General features: G+C 39.0%; 1 protein-coding gene across 5 annotated transcripts in view; it reads right to left on the minus strand.

The window, feature by feature from the left end:
- Nucleotides 1-20,433, minus strand: part of PCNT (pericentrin) — a 102,303-nt gene that overhangs the window by 22,766 nt on the left and 59,104 nt on the right. For 4 of the 5 annotated variants that reach the window (XM_064515430.1, XM_026107407.2, XM_064515428.1 and 1 more), the window contains 8 exons: nucleotides 17,440-17,667; nucleotides 13,518-13,688; nucleotides 12,019-12,171; nucleotides 10,340-10,510; nucleotides 8,940-10,058; nucleotides 3,389-3,916; nucleotides 1,104-1,209; nucleotides 489-643 (listed from right to left, as the gene is read on the minus strand). In XM_064515430.1, coding sequence (XP_064371500.1) covers nucleotides 489-643; nucleotides 1,104-1,209; nucleotides 3,389-3,916; nucleotides 8,940-10,058; nucleotides 10,340-10,510; nucleotides 12,019-12,171; nucleotides 13,518-13,688; nucleotides 17,440-17,667 — 2,631 coding nt within the window. The remainder of the gene's footprint in view (nucleotides 1-488; nucleotides 644-1,103; nucleotides 1,210-3,388; nucleotides 3,917-8,939; nucleotides 10,059-10,339; nucleotides 10,511-12,018; nucleotides 12,172-13,517; nucleotides 13,689-17,439; nucleotides 17,668-20,433) is intronic. The other variant, XM_064515427.1, reaches the window with a different exon arrangement.

The following is a 20,433-nucleotide window of genomic DNA, read 5'->3' on the forward strand; positions in this document are numbered from 1 at the left end:
GGAGTAGAAATGTCTGCTCAGTCCCCGCGTATTCCTTGTCCTTCTTGAAATAGTTGACTCTGTAAGATCCTTCCACCCATTGCAATGGTGTTTCTGCAGCTTTCCACCATACCAGAATGGCAAGAATAGGCAGGGGAGCACCATGTCAGCTGCCTATGCCTATTTACGAGGCAGCTTTCCATAAGGCCTCCAAGAAAAAACCCTAAACCGGAAGGTCAATCAGTCCTTGCATTGCCACATTCTGGAGCATCGCCCATGCCATCCTAGCAGAATTCACACAATTCCCCCAAGTAAAAGCAGGACAAGTGTCAGTTAACTTGTCACAAGAGAGATGCAGAAGGACCCAATAACTGTAATCAACTCAAGGTTTAAATCACTGCAGAACAGTTTATAGTGTAAAGGCAGCAGTTAACCCCATTTTACATTAGCATTTCACTTCTACGATTCAGTTTTAATTTCTTGGTATGCTTATATTAATCACATATTACCTTCAGCTGTGGTGAAAGTATTTCTTTTTCTCTCATTGACTCCATAATATCTGGAACTATGCCTCGGTACCGCAGATAAGCCAAGAAACTAGCATCTAGATGTTCAGATGTTTCTAGCTCCTGTTTTAGTTTAGCTGCCAAACCAGAGCTGGTATCTGAAGAAAAAGAGACCCCCAAAATGTTACAAACCTGAAGAGAAATTGAAACTAGTATAACCACTTGCAAAAATAGCCATCATTTCTTCAGCTAGTATAAATGCATAGTTATCTCAAGTTAGATGGTTGAGATTTAGCCAAGAGGGATCTCAACTAACTCAAACAAGTAAAAAAGTAATAAATTGCCTTTAGCACTACAGAAAATTTTGCAGTTAAGTCAGGACTCGCTAAACCCCTATGCCTCCTTTTCAGTATATAAGGATGAAAAATTAAAAGCAGACTTCCATTAACATGAATGAATATACAAGTGCTTCTAAACAAAGCATCACCTGACGAAAGTACAGGTTTCCAATAAAAGATCGACTATGAAAGACAATGGAAGAAAGAGGAAGTGTTACAATATTTTTGAGACTGAAGTTATCAAAAGGTGAAAAGAACCGACAAACAAAATTAAACTTACTGCTGCCATATCCATCACTCGCCACCTCTATGGCAGATGCTGTTGATCTTACGTCATCTTGCAAATCAGATGGGGTTAAAGTTAGATTATCAGTTTCTCTCACCTGCTTGGAAATAATTTCTAGCATTAGTTTCCTGAATCCAGCTGTAGAGTTTTCGGCATTTAAAACAACCTTCTCACTGGTGCAGATTTTAGCAAACGCCTACTTGATCACAGTGTTAGAGACAGCAAATACCATGATGAAACAAAACTGGAGCTCTCCTGCCATTTTTTCCCCCTCACTTATTACAATCTTAAGAATTTTCCTTTGAAATAAATTTTGATGCTCACATCTCAGATGACATGTCATTCTGGGGAACACTTTGAATTCCTTTTAGGTACTTTTGAGTTGTAGGAAAACAAAAGGAATATCACATACATTTTATGACTTGTAAGAAGAACAAAACTATCTCTTGTAACATGAAAAGATATTTTAAGTTGCACAGTAAATGATGAAATGCTCTAATCAAGGAGAGATGAAAAATCTCTGCTGAAATCTGTTCACGGTCTGTCTGCTGGGGTGTAGGGGTGGCTTTAACCTTAAAGACACCCTCATGATGAGACTCCTAAAAAGTGAAATTACACAACACGTTTGCTAGCGCTGCAGGATCCAGAAGATTCTTCATTTTCAAGTCAATAAAGGTAAAATTTTTCAATACAGAGTTTTAATCATTGTTCAGTTAGCATTCAACCAATCCGATATTACAGCTTCAGTTTATTTCAGATGGCCGGTAGGTATAACGCTAAAGGTGAATTTCTGATGGCCAGGCCTCCCATCTCTGCCAGAAGGGCACTGCATAACGCATCACCTTGTTAAGAGACATATTAGCTCTAGGTGAGCCAACAAACCCAAACTAGCCCAAATGCTGGGCCTGCATCACAGCTTGTAGCCCCACAGCTAGGTACATCAGCTCTAACTAGGCTGGGGCCAAGAGCAGCTGCAGCATGCAGGTAGACAGGCCCAAACATTCTGGTTTGGGGAAAGGTTCAGCTTCACAGTGCATTTAATCCAACTACCAGCTCCCATCAGAAGAGAAGATCCTGCACCCCTTCCTGACCCACAGCTCTCACATGCTGCTTTCTTCTTTGGGGGATCGAGCAATCATGCAGCTGTCCAGCAATTCTCACTAGTCAGAACGAATGAAAGTTTAACCATCTTGATTAGTTTTCCTCTAAGAGGAGAAAAGCTCCAAAGAGTGACGCAAGCCTTCGGTTCCACGAGTGCCAGATCAGGCCCAGGGGAAGAGGCAGGAAGGCACAGGCCGGAGATGAGGGAAAGGGGCAAAGGAAATCCCTCTTCTTCAGCAGCAGGCTGATTAGAGCCGATGAAGCATAGCACAAACTCACCACCTCAGTCAAACTCGAGGTGTCCTTTCATATATTTTGGCGAGGATAGTGCTAAGGAGTCTCTGCCTCCCTTCCTGTCTGGAAAATGGGTCACTCCTTTTCACGCTGAGTTTTGTTATTAAAAGCACCCTAGGGCACATACAGTAATCTGTAACTCTAGCGGAGCTCCTAGGCATACTGTAAAGCTATTAATAACAAAAACAATAACAACATCTCCCCAACCAACTCCTGTGGTTCTCAAGAGCAAAGCTGTACAGACTTCATCTTCCCGTCAAATGATACAGACCTGAGTACATAGAACATTTCCAATAAAAGACAAAATATTTTCTTCCAATTTTGTCTTCTAACACTCTACCACATAGGTGGAGAATTGTTACAGTACACTGATTACCATGGTTTAAAATAAATTTAAAAAAAGAAAAAAGAAAAAAATCTTCCAGTTTTCCGTTCAGCTACGAACACATGAAATATTAGCATAAATTTATCAATTACTTCCCTGTAGCCCCACTGCAGAAGTACCACGATTTACAGAGTACTCTCAGACCTTCTGTAAACACCTGAACAATACTCAGATTTTTACTGAAACTACATCAGCAGCCTATAGACATGCAGGGTGCAAAGCTGTTCTGCAAGCAGCTCGTTGTTTGATTTTAGCTTTTGGAAGACCGTTTTCACTTACTAGAAGCAGTGGTAAACAATGTTTTAATACAGCTCAGAGTTTGCTCTGCTATCTGCTAATGAGGGAAGAACCAACAGAAGATGATTGCACATCCAGCACGATGCTGTACCGACTCTTCTCAGGGTCTAACACTGACACCCAATGGCTCAGCAATAGTCTAGGAGGGGGACAGGCCAGCCTTGTTTAAATAGAATTAAATGAAACATGAAATATCACTTACCAAAATCTTCTCTATATCTTGGTCATCATCGACAGAATAGGTGCTTTCAGAGAAAGCTAGAGATTTCACATCTCCTCTCACTGCTGCTTCCTCACTGCCATGTTCATAGAGATTTGGATATCCCAGCAACCCAGAAGTATCTTCTTGCATTGATGACCTTGCGTGCATCATTTCAAAATCTGTGCTATCCACTTCTGAAAAAGGAGTCAAGTGAAGCACTGGTTGAAGTTCCATGCTTGTATCCTGCTTTCTCACAATCTCAGGTGACTCCCATGAAACCATATCCACAATTAAATCCTGGAAGTCTTTTGGAGTGTCTTTATAACCTATGATCAAATTCTGTTTTGGAGAATCAGGAGTTTGATGGATTTTCAACATTTGTTGGCAATGCTTTTCTAAATCTTCCTGCTTTTCAGAGTTATTGATCACGTCCGATTCCTGAGTCAAGACCTTTTCTTGTGACTGCTTCATCTGAGATTTCTGATTTATATTGCGAGTTGTCAAGTCCTCTATAATGTTATCCTTTTCCTACAATGAAAGAACACATACTAATTGCTCAATGGAATTAAATATTATTTTACAAACTAAAAAATATGCATTTAAAAATCCTCTCAAATTTAATAATCAGATCTATTATTAATCCCAGATTTTATATAAAAATAACACAGTATTTCAGCATATTTTACATGCCAGCTAACCATGCTTTTTAAGAGGTAAACACATTACCAATGGGAAAAAAATCTGCATTAATCAGCAAATCTACCCATTTCCTCAGAGCTGACTTTTGTATCAAAATAGAAAAAGAAATATTCCTCATAGCTGTGTAGATAATCTTCCTACTTTTCAACAGATACAACCGCAAACCTATTGTCTTCCTAATTCTTGACCCAGGGCAGAGGGAGAACTGCTTAGGAAGAACTTAAACATGGTTTCTATACCTGCCGTTTCAACCCAAGAGAAACTGTGAACCGTCTACTTCTATACTTTAGAGGGAACAGCAACACAGATGCAGACGTCCTATCTCACAGATCTGCGGTGAGACAGACAGACACGCACACACACACACCAGCCATGCAAAACATCAAGCTACCATGGGAGTTTTGGCAAGGCTGCGCTGGTACCCTCACCAGCCTGTTCACACCAGGGCAACCCACACATTTCTTCCAAGCATCAAACAAGAAACAGGTCTCTGCTGAGCAGCAGCACTGCAGACCGTTTCTCAAAATCTGACTCCATAAAACCATATACTGGGTCAGACCAAAGTCCTTCCTGCCCAGCCACCCTTTGACGGGTGCCAACAGGGAGACACAGCTAGCATGGACACAGCAGGTGTCCGTTTTCCTCAGTCCTTGGCGATCCTTGTGCTCACTTAGCTGTTTGCCCAGCCTGAGGGCCTGCACACCTGACAAGCTGTGGGATCTCACCAGCACCTTCACTGTGGTGTGAGGGCCAGGCAGTACTGTGCTGTGGAGCATGCACATTCCTCCCAGCCTCCCTCACTACAAGGGCTCTGATTTAGTCAGCATCTCCATATAAAGAGCTTCCTTCCCTTGCCAAAGTCTCTTGAAGTTATTGGTCTTCTCCTATGACCTAGTTGCTCTTTACGACAAACAGGTTTGTTACACACTCCGCAGGCAGGCTGTTTTTGCAGAGCCCTTTCCATTGCAGGTGGAGACCCACGTGACACAGTGAGGTTTGTCCCTAAGGCTTGTCACCAGAGATCTCCCAGTAAAGTCATGGGGATGAGATAAACCTCATGTCATTCACCCAACGAATCCCACTACTTGCTCTAGAAATCATAAAGACAGGACAAAGCTGTGATTTAAAGTCTCTAAATATATTACTATGTTCAGACAGAACATCCAGATGGAAAATGTCTGAATCACACCATGGCAATATCTTTTCCCTCATCCTTGTAATCTCAAAGAACCAGTGTGGTAGGACCTACTATTACCAAAAGATTAAGGAACCTCAGCAGGCTGGTGTCCATCCCACTGTGATTCCAGGGCTGGTTGGTGCCATTAGTTAGAAATTCCTGAAGGAAAAGCAGACACAAGCATGCTCTTGGCAAAGTCTGTGCTCTTCCCTGGGAGAAAGGAGACTCTACAGCATATTTACACTGAGTGCACCAAGCTGCGGCCTCTTTTCTAATGCCTCCACAACCTCACACAGAAGGTCTGCTGCCCTTCTGCCTCCACTTTTTCCATATATAAAATCCTCACCCAAGGCCACAGACACAGAATCCTCTTGGAGTCCCCTGCCCAAGCTGACCTACCCACAACATTAAGATGGGTCTGTTTTTCCTGCCTCGCCTTGCCTCTTCATCCCCAAACTTGCATTTGTTGCATCTCTGGTTTTGCACTTCCCTCTCTGTTTTACATCCATCGTATCTGAAGAAGGTTTTACAGGACTAGGCCAATCTTGTGCTGAAGAACCCTGCAGGACAACACCAACCTAAGGTCCACACATCCCAGACCACATATTCAACCAACATCTTTCTGTTTAGCAGTTCTTGGTGGATTTTGCTTCAGTGACTTTGTCTAAAGCACTTTAAAAATACAACTACCTCTTAAGATTCTGTGGCTAAAATGCATTGTTCAAAAAATTATTTCTTTAAACCTGCCACCCTAGAAATTTCATTTCACCCTCCACACCTCTTATATCATGAGAGACAGTGAGTAATTGTTTCCTCCCTCATTTCAGACCTTCATCTTAATCCTTTTACTCATGTTAATCATCCTTCTTAGCAGAATTATCCTAGTTCTTTTTAACTCAATTGCCAGCTGCAAATATATTACCCTTTTGGCTAATCCTCCAGCTTTCTTTTTAATATGTTTCCGAATTTTCATTTTTCTCACTTTTGAACCTAAGAATAACTGTAGGGGGTTTCTTCACTCCTGCAAGGTTGCTATGTTCGCTATCACACAAAGGCTCTTCAGCGTTACAGCGATAACATTTGGAACCAGCTCCTGCACACTGTGCAGGGTTAAGTAGAGAGCTGCTTAACCTCACGTGGGTTTTGTCACTGGTTACTCCAAGCAGCAATCACTTCTTTACCTCTGAAGAGGTAGGTTCTGTATCACAGCTCATCAGGACTTTCACCTTATCCATACTAGAACAACAGAAGTACCCAAATACTATTCTTTTTCTCCAGCTCTCAGCTCATGGCCAATATCTTGCTCAGACAGTTGATAGTCTAAATGGAAGATTACACTTTTCCTTCTATTAGAATGAACTGTTCCATAGGAATGCGTCATTATAGACTCATAATTCATTATTATACATGAATGCTTGAGGATACAGCTAAAGTATTTACTTTGACTCAATGTATTCCCTATCTTTGCTGACCATCCCTCCATTGCCACAACATACTCAAAGACTTTTTGCACTTACACATGAAAACACCATTGACATGTAATATATAAACAAACTTAAATATTTGAAAATCCAAGGTTCTCCTTGAAAAAAATGTTTAAACCATTTAACTGTCCCCAGAATTGCAGTATACCTTTATATCCTTCAAAGTTTTACTACTTCTCTCTTCACTGAATCCTAACTCTTTTTTTGCTGAAGCTAATTCAGATTTCAGTTCTTCTTCATGAGATGCCATCTTTACAATTACACTCTCTCTATTTTGTGAAGCATTTGTAGCCTTTATCTCTCCCTGCATTGAGTTCAAAGGAAAACATAATTTCCATGTGAGCAGTTTCCATATTAGTATAGACTATATATTTTCCATCCATTTTCAAATTTCCAAATTGTGTCTGCAGTAACTATGATTTTGAAGTTACAGATGCACCTCTTACACTGTTTAAATATTTTACAAAACAATCAGTGTAAATGATGCTGTTGTCTTGAATTCGTAGGCTAGCATAACATGTTAAGCTTGTAAAAGTAATCACTATTAAAGCTGAGATCAAGCAATTGTACTCCTGTTCTGGACAGGAGGAAGACAGTACTGCTATATGCAATTTCCACCAGAAAGCTGAAACTAATGAAGGTTAGTTATCAGCTACTACCAAGTCACTATTACAACTTGAAAAAGACCATTAGAGACAGATAAAAACCACAGTCATTAAATATGGTACATAATGATTGTTATGTCCCTGTTTATAAGGAATGAACAACTGGTCATATATACATCATTCTGCATACGTGACTCAGTGCTATTCCCACCTCCTCCCCCATAAGCTTTCTGAAACAGAAACTTTGAGTCAAGACTACCACATAGGCAAATGTCATTGATCCCAACTAGAACTTTTAAGCAAATAAAAATAAAAAAAAAACAGTAACGATCACACATTTTGCTTAGTAACAGTTTTCATGTCTGCTTAGAAAATAAACACAGAGTAATAATTAAGTGATATCACTGATCTTTTCTGTACATAAGAAGAAAAATATGTATATAAGGAGAAATAGCATTCAAGTGCAATTTAAGTACGATATATTCTAAATATTTGAGCGTAGCTTGGTGATAACAAAAAAAAGCCTCATTAAAAACCCAGTGTTCTTATCAAGTAGATTTTAAAATGAGGAATTGCATCCTGCTGTGATGACTGGCAAAGTAACGTGTAACATTCTGTGATATCACTGCAACTCTGTTAAGTACGCTTTTACAATTAGTGATACCAATATTAAAGGTCATTTATTTTGTCCAGCTTGGAAATCCAATAATCCTACTGAAATTATTGGATTTCAGTAGAATCCAGCATTCTGCTAGAATAGAAATTTCTATCAGGTGCTGAAAAGCCATCTCTCTTTCCCCCTGGCTAGGCAAGGGCAGTACAGTATAAATCATCAACCTTGGATTTTTATGCCCATATCATATTGCCAAGCAAGAACCTCAAAATTCACAGAAGACTGGCACTTAACTTTCTTAGTTCCTATGCACTCAGGAGCTCTTCTGGTATTAAGTGTGCTTACTGACAGTTATCACCTCTGTAAGTAAGCTTTATTGTGCATTAAGTTGGTACATGACAGATGCCCCTAACTCGCTGCAACACAAGTCTTCTGGGTCCTATTGCCTTCCAAACTTGGACAATTTAATGAAAGTTCACATTAAATTCTTCAGAGCAAATGGTTCTAGAAAGATTCAGAGTAAATAAAGGTTTCTACTAAAATTTAATACAGGGCTAAGTATTTTCAAGTAGTTTCCCAAGGTAGCCATAAAGCATGGCAAACACAGACCTAGTATCTAAAGATCTATGCCTGAAACCATATCCATCTTAGAAAAACTAAAGGAGGTTTCCTGACTGGATTAAGTTTCCATATGTGCTTCCCCTGTTCTTAAGCTTTCCAGGTATCTACCACTAGCCACTATTGGAAAAAGGACACAGAGACAGAAAGACCTTTAATCCGACTCACAACAGCCACTTTTATATCATGGTGTTCATCTTCACGCTTTCTTAAAATCTATAATAGCACAGGCCATCTAATCAGCATTTTCATTTCTGCCATTACAACACTGAGAAGAGCAAACTATAGGGCTTTATATGACACAAAATTGGCTTACTCAAGAAAAAGTAACACTATTAGAAAACTAAGCACATACCAGTTTATCACTTGGGGAAACCAGAACTCCGAATGACTGATCAACAGTTGCTCCCAGCACTTCCAATTTCTCCATTCCTTTAAGATCTTCACCTTTGCTTTCTGTTTTGGAGACCAGCTTGGGAAGGTTAGCCTCTTCATAACCATGTTGCTCCTTGGACTTGTAGGACTCCAACTGTGAAATAAGCTCATCTCTTTCTAATCGTAAGGCTTCAAGCTCTTTCACATACTCCCCGATTTGATCTTTCAGTTTTGCAATGCAACCTTGCAGTTCATCAATTTCTCTCTGATAAGCTACTTCTTTTTGATTCAGTGTTTGCACCTCGAAATCAAGTCTAGAAACTTCTGACTGAAGATTTTGAACCTCTTGAGCCCGATCTGCATCTTTCTTTTCCAGCTCAGTTTCAAGCACCGCTACCTTTTCTATTAAGCACTGCAATTCGTTTGTCTCAGCTGCTCTTTGATCTGCCATTGTCTTCATCTGTATATCTTTCTCTAGGATATTTGCTTCCCTCTCTCTAACAGTATCTTCAAGTTCTTGTATCCGAGAAGAAATCATCCTTACTTCAACCTCTCTCTGAGAAAAGTGTGTTTGGAAAAGGTGGTATTCTTTTTGAAGTGCATCGTACTGAATCCTTAGAGAGGTTAGCTCTGCAAAGTGCTGCTTTGATGACTCTTGTACTTTTTGAAAATTTTGTTCTAAAATTTCCACTTCCATTTTGAACTGCGATTCCTTCTCTTCCAGCTGGTGCTGCAGAGCTTCTCTCGCAGTTGAGACAAGCTCTAGTTCTTCCTGAAGTTCTCTCACATTGGAGAGTAGCAATGTGTTTTTTCTGTTTGGATCAGGAACACCCTGACAATCTACCAACCCCTTCTTCAGCTCATTCTGAAGGTTTTCCACTGGTTCTTCCAAGCCAAGTTGATAAAGATTATCTTGGCTGTCACTAACTTCATGACATATTGGTCCAAACTGTGCCAGCTCTTTTTGAAGCTTCTCAATTACTCCATGAAGTTGTTCTACCTCCTCATCTTTGTCCTTACGCAACCTTTCCTGGTCACCACGAAGGTGCTCAACAAGAGATTGGAGTTCTTCAATTTCAGATTTTTGGTCTTCCACAGCCTGAGCAAAAGATAAGATCTGAGTATTAATATATGTAGGCAAAATTACTATTGTGCATTAGAGTTAAAATTACTAGATGGATCAGGTTTTTCTGAATCACTTAGGCATTAAATCAAACATTAAACATCAAGAAGAACTGCAGACTTTAGCCGGGTACCTACTCAGAATACTCTCTACTGTCCTAAGAGAAATACCTAATAGATTTCATCTGCAATATGATATTGTATATTCCTCCCCCCCACCCCAAAATTAAGCAACGTCCGTCTAGTAAGTACTCTTACCTTATTGTTCACAGCGTTCTCTAGCTCATGCTGGAGTCTCTTCACCTGCTCATTCAAATGATCGATTTCTTGATTCTTTTCATTAAGCAGTGCTTGTGGGAATGACAACGCTGAGGAATCACTATTATTCTGGTCCTGATTTTGTTTTAGGTGAAGTTTTGTTAGATCCTCCTGAACAGAAAAACATCAATTTGATTACAAAGGACTTTCGTTTTCTTCCAATATAATGGCAGGACAGAACTAAGGGCTTTATTTAAACATTCTCCTCCTTACTATAACGTTATGGAAATTAAAATAACGATAGCTACTTCATTTGGGTTTGTACCACTTGATTAAATTGGCACAATAGTTCTCAACTTTCAAGGTAAGAGATAAACACTAGTTGCCAGACTAACTGCCAACCAGTTTTATAACTAATAACATTTGCTATGGCTGTAGCAGTCAGAAATGCAGGCAAGACTGCAGTAGTGTTTACTGAAGTTGCTGTGAACAGTTGAGCTCTAAGAATGACCATTTTTCTGGATGTGCAAGGACTCAATCTTTATAGTAACAGTAATGGTAACAGACTGCACAGTCATCCTCTGACTACACTAATGGCTGCAGCAGAAAGGATGGAGGCATGCGTTACACCGTATGGGAACTGAAATCATATAGATCTGCTCATTGTAATGCTACTAATTTGTCATGCTCATCACAAGTTGTCTTTACACTTCAGGACCGTAAATTTTACATAGCAGCATTTGTATTTGTCTGGAAAAGTGTTGTGGACATGGCCTGCCACTAGAAATCAACTATTCAGTGATGCAACATATAAAAGGCATATCACAGTTTTCCTCACTGCTTTTAAAGAGTCCTCCTTTTCAAGGCAGTATTACTTCACCTTCCCCCTCAGTGAAGAAAAGTGTAATTGGGCCAATAAGTCTCATGCAACTGACTTTTTTGTGATTAAAAGCCATTGAGTAAATTCCATCCCATTAAAGGACAAAAGACTACTGTTTAAGCAGCAGCAGCTACTGTGTAACTCATGGTATCAATCAGAAACTCAGTATCATTTTCATGTTCCAGTCAAAGACAGCCCCTGGAAACATCAGCAAGAACTCCATCACACTCTCTCCATTGGGAATATTTGCATTTACAGTAGCAATGGCTTTTTCCTCCCATGTATTAGGATTTTGGAAAGCTCATGGGCACAAGAGGAAGAGGAGAGTGCGACACCATGCTCCAGCACAGCCTTTATTACTGCCTCTTAGACTTACGGAACTGAACCTAATATCCCATCCGAACAGTGCCCAGAGCAGTCCACATGCAGGAAAACACTTTTCAGTGTTTTCAGACTGACCACCCATACAAATAACATTGCATCTGTTATTCTCTGGTCACATTCAACTGCTGTTTCATTTTAACCATCCCAACTCTCGGGATTAGGAAAAAAAGCTAAGTTTCTTGTTTAAATCATATGACTGGAGAAGATAATGCCATAAGCATGAATCTAGAGCATCATTTTTTTTGTTCTAGGATATCTAACATTAGCTTTCGTAACAGCAATGCAATATACCCTTGACAACAGAAACAAACCTAATATGCATTGAGAATATTATGAGATAAAAACCACATCGCTCAAGGGGAAAAAAGGATTTCTGGAGGTTTAGCTGGAGCACACTAAAGCCAAGGAAACCTACCTTCAAGTGTGCATTCTCTAACTGAAGCTGGCTGATACTGGAAGTGCTAAGGTTTTTTTGCATCTCTAACTGCAAGTTCAGCTGCAATATCTCCTCATTTTTACTGATCAAATTATCTTTACATTGCTCTAGTTGGTCTAATAAGCTTGCAATCTAAAAGAAAGAAAATGCAAACTTGTTTTAATCAAGTCCCCTCATTTAAGCAGAAAATATAAAATTTAATTCACCACCTTAATTACTGAAAGTAACTACAACAAATTCCATGGCTTAAACTCTCTCTAATCAGTTTACATTAATAAAATATTTAAGACACTTAAAAAAGAGTAAGAAGAGTAAGAAGTTAGTGTACTAGCTCCTCAGCTGGGAACCAATGCTTCCTGATTTTGGAAGAATTACAAGGTTTGGGGTTTGGGTCCCCCTGATCCCCCCTTTAAAAACCTAACTGCTTATATAAAATGTTCTGAACAATCAAGGCATGACCACAGATGTAGTTTGGGACAACAATTTGAGACATGCTAACAACATCTAATGTCTAAAGTAATCATAAGCAGCTCACATGATCACCATTCTCTCTTTAAAGGACAGATATTAGCACTGCAGTACTAATCCCAGTACACAGCAATCATAAAAGTTATAACCACTGACTCATTCAAACTGTAAAACGAAGATTCAATAATTACACATTTCTCTGCTTGCAGAGAAAGTTTCAGAGCAAAGAATGACTTGGAAGCCCCCCATGGCCTGTATCAACTCTTGCCTTGATGAGTATCTAGACATAGAGGTTTTAAGAAAGAAAAAGGGCTAGTGATTCCTGATGTAAGGCTATATAGGAGATAAAGAACTTTGATCTATGGGATATTATAGTTTTTATTAGCTTATTGCTCTTGAAACGACAGTGTACACTTCTGGAGGATCATCCAGGCTGCTTTTTTTTTAATTTGCACATCCCAAACTGGACCGTAGGCTTGCATACTACAGATCCCATAATATTTATATAATATTACATAAACATTCAGTGTGCATGTGTCTGAGTATCTGTGTGTGTGTGTCCAAGAAAAGTTCTAAATACTGTGACCGATTATACTGAATTTCAGCTGAGCTTGGTAGAACTCACAGCTAAAATTCTCTGGCTCACAAAATGCAGAAGGTCAGGTAACACCATTAAGGTTCATTACTGTCCCTGCTGTTCTTGAAAGTATCACTTACTCTCAGTTAGACAAAAATATAGCTAAGTTCCACTTCAGCTTTGGGAGGAAAGAAAAAACAGCTTACAACAGAAATTGGTATGTCACTCTCTTATGGTTGATGTGACTTATCACAAGGTTAGTTAAGATCAAGAGCAGAGAAAATACCGGGTAAGGAGGCACATTTACTATAAGAACACTGGTCATTTGATTTTTGAATGGCTTAAAGTCTTGGCTAGTGCACAAAACATTTCTGCAACTTATGTGACTGTTCCTAATGTCTACAGAGACCTACTAAAATTTCAGACCGACTACCTCTCTCTCTTTCACCACAAGTGCTTCTTGTTCTGCCTGTAACTGTTCCTTCAGCACTTGATCAGAACTGCCTTCGGTGGGTACTCTGTGCCTTGCTTCATCCAGTTTAGACTGCAGGGCAGAGATCTGAATCAGGTTATTGTACTGTTGCTGTTGCAATGCTTCTTTATCCTGAAAAATATTTTTTTGTGTTAGAATTAATTATCAGTATACATACCCATCTGCAGAGAACACTCCTGTAAATAACTCATCCCTAAAGAAAACCCCGGTACAATAAGAAAAGTACATAGTTTCCAGCAATCCATAAAAACATATGAATGCAAGACAACTGAATGTTTTTGGCTCACTTACTTACAAATTTTTATTCTTGTAGTTTTTTCTAATCCAAGCTGAACTTCTGAAAATTTAGCATTCAGTGGTAAACTACACTTTCTCAATTATACAGTGTTTTATCTATTTGTTTACTAACCTAAACTTCTTGTCCTTGTAGCCACTTTCTTATTTATTATGGTACCCTATATTGCTTAAGCAAAAATGGCTTTAACTGAAGTGGCAGAGAACTTAGAGCCAAGCTATGGGAAGACCAAAAATCTCCTACAAAATATATTGTGTCAAGACAGAACGTGAAACCAACACTAAGTTTCGCCCAGATCTGTGACCTGTCAAGCTACTGTAAGTTTTTTTGGTTTTTTTGGGTTTTTTTTTTTTTTTTTGGTTTAACCTCTCCTTTGAGCTGGGTCAATCCAAGAAGGAAATCTTCCCTCTGGAAGTCGTCCCAAACAATGGGCATACGTATTTGTACTTAATACAATACAAGGAAAGCTGAACAGGAAACCTAAGGAAGTAACTGCAGTAACTGCATTTGTTGTTCAACACTTACTCTACCCATAGCTCAATACACACAACTCTAATAGAAGGGTTAATTTAGATTCATGATATGATTTGTCAAAAATTATATTAAAAAAAAATTACTGTTCTCTAATCAAACAGAACCAAGACTCAGAATACGTGGAAAGCATCTTCTGATCTTAAAATGAAGCAAGCATCGATACCTCCCCCCAAGCTAATGTTATATTGCAACATCAAAACAGCATGCCCAAGAACAGGTATTTAAAAACACTTGCCCAAACCTTCATGTAGCTACTAAACAAAACTGATCTCCATCCACCAGCCCTCAGCCAGTCCTCACTGGCCTTCTGACCAGCTATGGGGAGTAGTCCAGGCATACAGAAGAGGAAAGAAGAAGCTACATGGACAAGTTATAGCCAGTTCAGATATAAAACTGTCATTCACACCTAGTATCACTGGCAGGAGGGAAGAGAAACACAATCGTGAAAGCATCACCTGAATTTGTTTGGGAAGGGAAGCACCTACCCTAAATATTTTTGTTTGTCCTCAAGGGAAAACAAAAACTTTTCTTGTCAGACACTAACAAAACCCAAGCAACCGCAATGCCTCTTTTTTTGTTTCTATGTCAATACCAAAAGCAAGAAGTTACCCGCACCATTTTGAAGTTCGCCTTGATCTCTCACAAAACGCCCCCAATGACAACGTGCAAGTCCTGATTACTGCAGAATTGGCCTGATTTTCTTCAGATTCCCCTGCATTTACTGGATAAAGGTACAGATGCACCTTAGCTCATGGTGTAAGCACAGCTCTGCGTGTAAGAATGAAGTTTAACGTTCTGTGGTTGCCCCAGTGATCCAGCACAAACACACAACGACCCATGCAAAAATAGGGGCTTTATGAAACGCGTCTTCATTCTAAAACCTACATCCCGATGCCTGTATAGATGCAGTCCAACATGGTATCTTTTTTTCCTTATTCCAAAATGCACAGGATAGCAGAGTCCCTAAGCGAGCCCGCTTTGAAGACCTCAAAACTAAACGGAGAGCAATCAGCCCAAGAGGGGCAGCCCTTCCCAGCACCACTGCAAGCAAAAGGGTCGATTTTACATTTCTACAACCTGAACAAATTAAAGGAGTCAGACCAGGACCGAACAACAAATACCTGCTCCCTGCTCTTGAGAGTGGGATAAATGGATCTGGTACCTGCGGGTTTAGTCAGTATTCTTCAAAAAAAAGATACTGTTCCGTGTTCAAAATTATTCTTTCCAGATCTTCTTCTTACTAGCCTTAGTCTCTGTTACCTGCAGTGCTGACATTTTTGTATGTTGGAATATCATTTTTGGATAAAATTCATTATTTCCATTCACATCAAATGTGTTTTTGCACACAAAGTTCATGACATGCAAACATACTGAGAGCTCATTTGGCACTTAACTGCTGTATAAAATATCTTCAAGGCAAACTATTACAATGACTACAGCTGGCAAATTCAGTAGTTTAACCTTGTATGAAGTTCATGAATTACTTTCTCCATGGAGTCTGAATTTGGCTTATTTAGGATTTTAAAGAATGACCAATTTACTGGGACATTCAGACAGCTAAAGGAATGTCTCAAATTACCATGGACCAAAGCAAGTAAGTTTAATAAAAAAAACTAGGATTTCAGGGACAACAAAGTAACAAGTACCAACAGCAGTATCAGGCTCCATGTTCTCCAAGGCAAACCACATAGAGAGTGGTCATGGCTTTTGTATATTTGTATAAAATCACAGAATAGTTCAGGCAGAGAAGGGTCTCTAGAGCTTTCTGGTCCAACTCTCAGCTCAAAGCAGAACTAGCTTAGAGCAAATTGCTCTAAGGGCCTGGCCAGCCAAATTCTGAATATCTAACAAGGACAGAGACTCCACCGCTCCTCTGAGTCCCTTTTCCAATGTTCAATTGCCCCATTATGATTTTTGTCCCTTACTATTTAACTGAAATTTCCCCTTGTTGCAGTTTATGCCCTTATCTTCTCATCCTTTCCCTGTGCATCTCCAAGAAGGGTCTGGCTCCATCTTTTCCATATCTGCACATTATGTGGTTGTAGGCAACAATAAGATCTTCACTTCGCTTTCTTTCCATAAGGCTAAACAAGCCCTGTTCTCTCAGCTTCTCCTCATAAATGATTTCCTCCAGCCACCAACCATCTTTGTCACCCCTTGCTGAACTCACACCAATATGTCAATGCCCTTCTTGTACTAGGGAACCCAGAACCAGAGAGGTTTGCAGATGCAACCTCACAAGTGCCAAATAGAAGGGAATAATAACACCTAATAAGCTATGACTGGCTAGTCTATGCCACATCCAGGGGAAATTAAACAAAAATATGTTTTGTTTAATATTTTTAAAATAAAGAATAATGAAAGCAAATATTTACAGCATTATCAAAGAAAATAATAAATTCAGTTTAGACGATGCTACTCAAATCCTTTCCAACTTGACAGACACTGACAATACTTACCTGAACCAAGAGAAACTGCAAGTAGGAAACTGAAACATTTGGTCCAAGAAGGTTACTCGGATGTTTGGTAGCAGATAAATAATTTTGCTAGCAATTTACTAAATAGAACATAATTCTTAGTTCACAGATTCTCTAAGCTGTGATCAAATCTGCAGTAGTAACATAAAACACTAAGATCTTGGGAGGATGGTGAACAGATCTGGCTCCCAAGACATAGCAAGAACTACCAATTATGACGGTATGATCTTGACATACCTGTTGATCAAAACCCAATGTATTTACTATTGAGTAATACTATATTCTTAGGAACTCTTGGAGAAGCAAAAGAAGAGCTCTGATCCATGCAAACATGACAAATGTCAACAAGGAGTTTATACAGGAGTAGTTTCATAGTTCTCAAAACCAGTGTTTGTTTAAAACTGTGCCTGCAATACCTGCTATTAATACAACAGCTTAACTCACCACCAGGTGCAAAGCACAGCCTCAAAAATACTGTAACACAGTCATTGAATTCCCACATGAAAATACTGTCTGCATAATTCCTCTCCCAGTGAAACAAGTATTTAAAAATTACTTGTTTTAATTCTGCTTCCGCTTTCTTCATTTTTTGTAGTTGCTGTTCCAAGTAGCTCACAGTCTTTGAGACTTCAGTACCGCTGTGCTCCAGTTCTCGTATCTGTGCCACCAGTTTCTCTATTTCTTTATCACGAGCTGTAATTTCTTGATGTTTTTGCTCCTTTTCTAATAACAGCTTACTGCAATCATCCATCTTCTCTTTTATTTCTGCTTGCAAAGATTCTACCTATACAGAAATCACATTATACAGATATTCAGGCAATGTAACAAATTTCCAATTGGAAGGAAGAGTAATTTCACAGCTAAGCAGGCAGAATTTTACTACAGACAAAAATAGTGCTAAAATCTCAGATGAAAGTAAAAGCAGAAGTGGAGGGAAAGGATGAAAAAGCAACTTCCTGAAATCTGGTTTTCCAAATACAGCAGCTCTTAAATATACATTTGACCATTCTCACTTAATATTCATAGTATTCTGCCAAAATATTGGATGAAAGTATACTTTCAAGGCCCAAGGGTCAAATAATAGGAGCCTTATTTGCTTTGCTTATTTTTTAAAATAAAAACAACTCAAGATTACATGAATTATTATGAATAGCATTAGACGCATTCCTGTAAATTCGGAACCCTTTTCTATTACTTTAAGGAATTCCAATCTAAAGCAAGTTAATCAAGAATTGAAAGAGAAATATGCAACTTAACACAATCAATGCCTTAAAACATTCACTGTAGTCAACACAAAATAGACGCTTTTTTTTTCTTTTTTTTCTTTTTTTTTTTTTTAAAGAGATGCTTAAATAGGAGAAGGTTGATGACTTTGCATTTGAGTGCAGCGAGATCCAATCACGCACAGAGCTGCAGGAAAACCGCCACTCGTTCATCCCAGTAAGTCACGTGAAAGCAAGGCTAGGAGCTCTGCTAGGTGACAGAGACAGGAGAGAACCTGACAAAAGAGACTACGTAGGAAGTGATAAGGTCATCAAGCAAACTGAAAGCTAGATCAAATGGGAAAGCAATGGAACTCCTTCTAAAAGAAGTTATTTAGTCAACACCAACAAGTAAGGAAGATGAGATTTTACAAAATAAATACTTTGTTCATCAAGACACTCTGAATTTATACCATTTCCACTTCGATATTAAAAAGTAAAAAACACTTTGTATTAACATAGAACTTTACATCTTCAAGGCATTGTACAGACATTAGTAAAGCAGAAAACCACCCTCTAGGAAAATACAGAAGAATAGAATTAATTTAACCAAATTAATAACTGTAGAGAGTATCACAGACTAGTTAAAAAACACCAAGTGATTAACATTACATTTTCAACTGCTTACAGGCACAGACACATTTGCTTAATTATGTATATGTCTTCTTCCTTTCTCATCTCATCAGCAATTAAGCAAGTGTCAAGCATAACACAGGCTTGTTTTCTAGCCTTACAGAAAAGCTTTTAGGTAGGAAAAACATCCTAAAAAGTCCAGTATGAACTACACAGATGGTCTTGCTGTAAGATCTGGTCCTAAGTCATCAGAATACCAGCCATTACAAGATTTTACATATGAAATGCATATTTTTAATGCCATATTGCTGTAGAGCCAGTGATGCGATTCTGTAGACAAGCAAATGCTTCCACAACCTTCACTCTCATGGCTAACTCACAAATGGTAGTTCCAAGTACTAGTCAGCACTCTTTTCACAAAATAACCCCATCATATATAGCCCAGGTCTAAAGCGCAGCAAAGGGAACAAGTGTGAACCTCTTAAAATGATTATATTCAGAAATTAGAAGTTCATCTGAACTGCATTGTCTCAGCCATTCAGAGTGCCTGAGTTAAGCAATTACTGACACTACAACCGCATTAAATGACTGCACAAGAACTCTCTAAATCCCTGTTTCATTTTGGCAGTGACCGCAAACATGCCTCATCCTACCCACAAATGTCACTTGCTCAGTTAACTCTCGTGTGTCTTTCTCCCCCTAAGGTCTAAAGTGTTTCGAGAGAGGCCGCAAATCATAACAGGGGTAAGCATTAAGTTTAACAGATCTCCCTCCTTCCTAACATACATGCCTGCTCAATAAAGAAATAGCTTGAGAAATAATCAAGGCAACATGTTGGATAGAAAGCAAGCTATGGTCTTAGCAGTCTGACATACTTCAAGTGACTTTTCCTAAATCTTACACTTACAGAATCACAAAGGATGTATGCCAAGACTGCCACAGAAGTATACCTTCTGGGAAGAGGTACAAACATTCCTTCAACAACAAGTCATATGGCCTTTGAGAAAGAAAAGGCTTAAAAAAAAAAGGAGAAGCATCTGATCTTTGCCATAGTATAACACGTATATCTGATATACATAGACACAGCTATATCTGGTATACTTAGAAAAATCTTAGTGCCACATAATGATACTCATGCAAATCAGAAGCTGAGACAGATGCAGAAAGATACATAATCACTCGACTTCTGCTAGTATATCATTAGACTTCCAAAGAAGTTAGAGGAGGCTGGTAACAATCTGCCTGCCAGAATGGAAAACCCACTCTGACAAAGATTCAGTTGTTCACAGGAGGTGTATTTCTAACACTGAGGTCCATAATTTCATAGACTGTACGTAAAAGAATAGATGGAAATTAAGTAGTATAAACATTCAAGTTTTGTTAAGAGCAGTGTCACAAACAAAACTTGCAAGGCGGAGGCGTAGTGCCTCATTAATTGCACAAACTTTATTTCATGCTCTGAACCTCAACTTTACCTTTTGTATCAAAAAGCATTTTACAGTAAGTAATGGCATGCAAATGCATCTGAGCAAGAGGCCAACAGAATGAAGTGCTTATAGACAAGATATCAAATTGGAAGGAGTTCCCCAACTCCTGCAAGAACCCTGCCATCCTGAAACATGTGTCCTTATCTCTAAGTCAAGCTGAAGCAGATTTGACACATGAAGAACAGAAAGAAGCCAAAACAGATCTAATTAAGCAGAAGAAATTGAAAG

Source organism: Dromaius novaehollandiae, chromosome 7 (assembly GCF_036370855.1).
Source record: "Dromaius novaehollandiae isolate bDroNov1 chromosome 7, bDroNov1.hap1, whole genome shotgun sequence".
Taxonomy (NCBI): Eukaryota; Metazoa; Chordata; class Aves; order Casuariiformes; family Dromaiidae; genus Dromaius; species Dromaius novaehollandiae.